At 47.6% G+C, this 1,235-nt stretch overlaps 1 protein-coding gene across 1 annotated transcript; it reads left to right on the top strand.

Moving 5' to 3' along the window:
• Positions 1-171: 171 nt before the first annotated feature.
• LOC131214821 (shematrin-like protein 1) lies at positions 172-1,019 on the top strand. Its single transcript, XM_058209154.1, has 2 exons — positions 172-309; positions 375-1,019. The coding sequence occupies exons 1-2, from the start codon at positions 172-174 to the stop codon at positions 1,017-1,019; spliced, it is 783 nt and encodes a 260-aa protein (XP_058065137.1).
• Positions 1,020-1,235: the final 216 nt, after the last annotated feature.

The raw sequence follows: 1,235 nt of genomic DNA, 5'->3' as shown, positions 1-1,235 counted from the left end.
CAGACTTTGGATCTTAGCAGAATAAGAAAACTACCTTCATGTTGCAACTGGTTTTTTGATATGCGTGAAGTGTTGTAGTTCCGAAACTGTACTGATAGTGAATCTACAGACGGACACATCTTTTATATTGAAGCCACCAGGAAAGACGAAAAATGAAAGGGAAAGCTCATCATGAAGGACTTACGGAAGTCGAACGGCTCACCCATCGTTATAAAAGCAGACGATCCTCCGATCAGTCAATCACAGTTCACCGGCAGCTTTTCGCGATCGCTACAAACCGCCGAACTTCTTTCAACCAACAACATGAAGGTGAGTTCCTAACCTAAAATACCTTTTGGAATTATTTTTTCAAATTCGATTCATCGTTCGATCAGGCCTTTATCGCATTCGCCGTCCTGGCTTTGGCCACCGCATCCAACGGATCGTACCTTCCGGCCGTTCAATCGGTTCTCCCGTACTCCTACAACTCCGGAGTCTACGGCCTGAATGCGTACGACGGATATGGTCACTATTCTTCCCTGGGTGGCTTGGGATACTCTTCGCTGCTGGACCACGGACTGTCGTATCCTTACTCTACGGCTCTGCCATACGCCGCTGGTCTGCCGTACAACCAAGGACTACACGGATACTACGGATCGAAATACGCTCCGACCGTTGTCCAGGCCAACGTCAACACCCTGAAGACGGTTGACCATCTAGGAGTGTATGGAGGATATGCCGCTGGTCTGCGATATTCCGGCTACAACCAAGGCCTACACGGATACTACGGATCGAAATACGCTCCGACCGTTGTCCAGGCTAACGTCAACACCCTGAAGACGGTTGACCATCTGGGAGTGTATGGCGGATACGGTCTTGGAAACGGATACGGTCTGGGACACGGATACGGATACGGATACGGATACAACAACTACTTGCCGGTGGCCCACGCTGCCAAATACGTTGCTGCCAATCCGGGAGCCGTACATGTGGCTCCTCTGCCGGGACACCTCGTCAACCAGAAGTCGATTGTGGCTTGAATGTTCGGAACAAATTGATTTATAAATAAAAACTCAGAGAAAGGGTGAATGCAATATTAAATAATTGGTTTTGTTCAATGTCCAAAAGTTTTTCTTTTTTTAATAGCAAGCCGTCAAGCAAAATATGCTTTCGCACAATGTCCAGTACTTTTCGTTTCCTCTTCGTCACCACTTTGCACCCTTTTTGCCCAAGCTGAGCAAAATTGCGTGAAATTA

The sequence above is a fragment of the Anopheles bellator genome, unplaced genomic scaffold (genome assembly GCF_943735745.2).
Source record: "Anopheles bellator unplaced genomic scaffold, idAnoBellAS_SP24_06.2 scaffold02651_ctg1, whole genome shotgun sequence".
Classification (NCBI taxonomy): Eukaryota; Metazoa; Arthropoda; class Insecta; order Diptera; family Culicidae; genus Anopheles; species Anopheles bellator.
The sequence above is the reverse complement of the archived record's forward strand: the minus strand, read 5'-3'. Positions and strand labels throughout refer to the sequence as shown.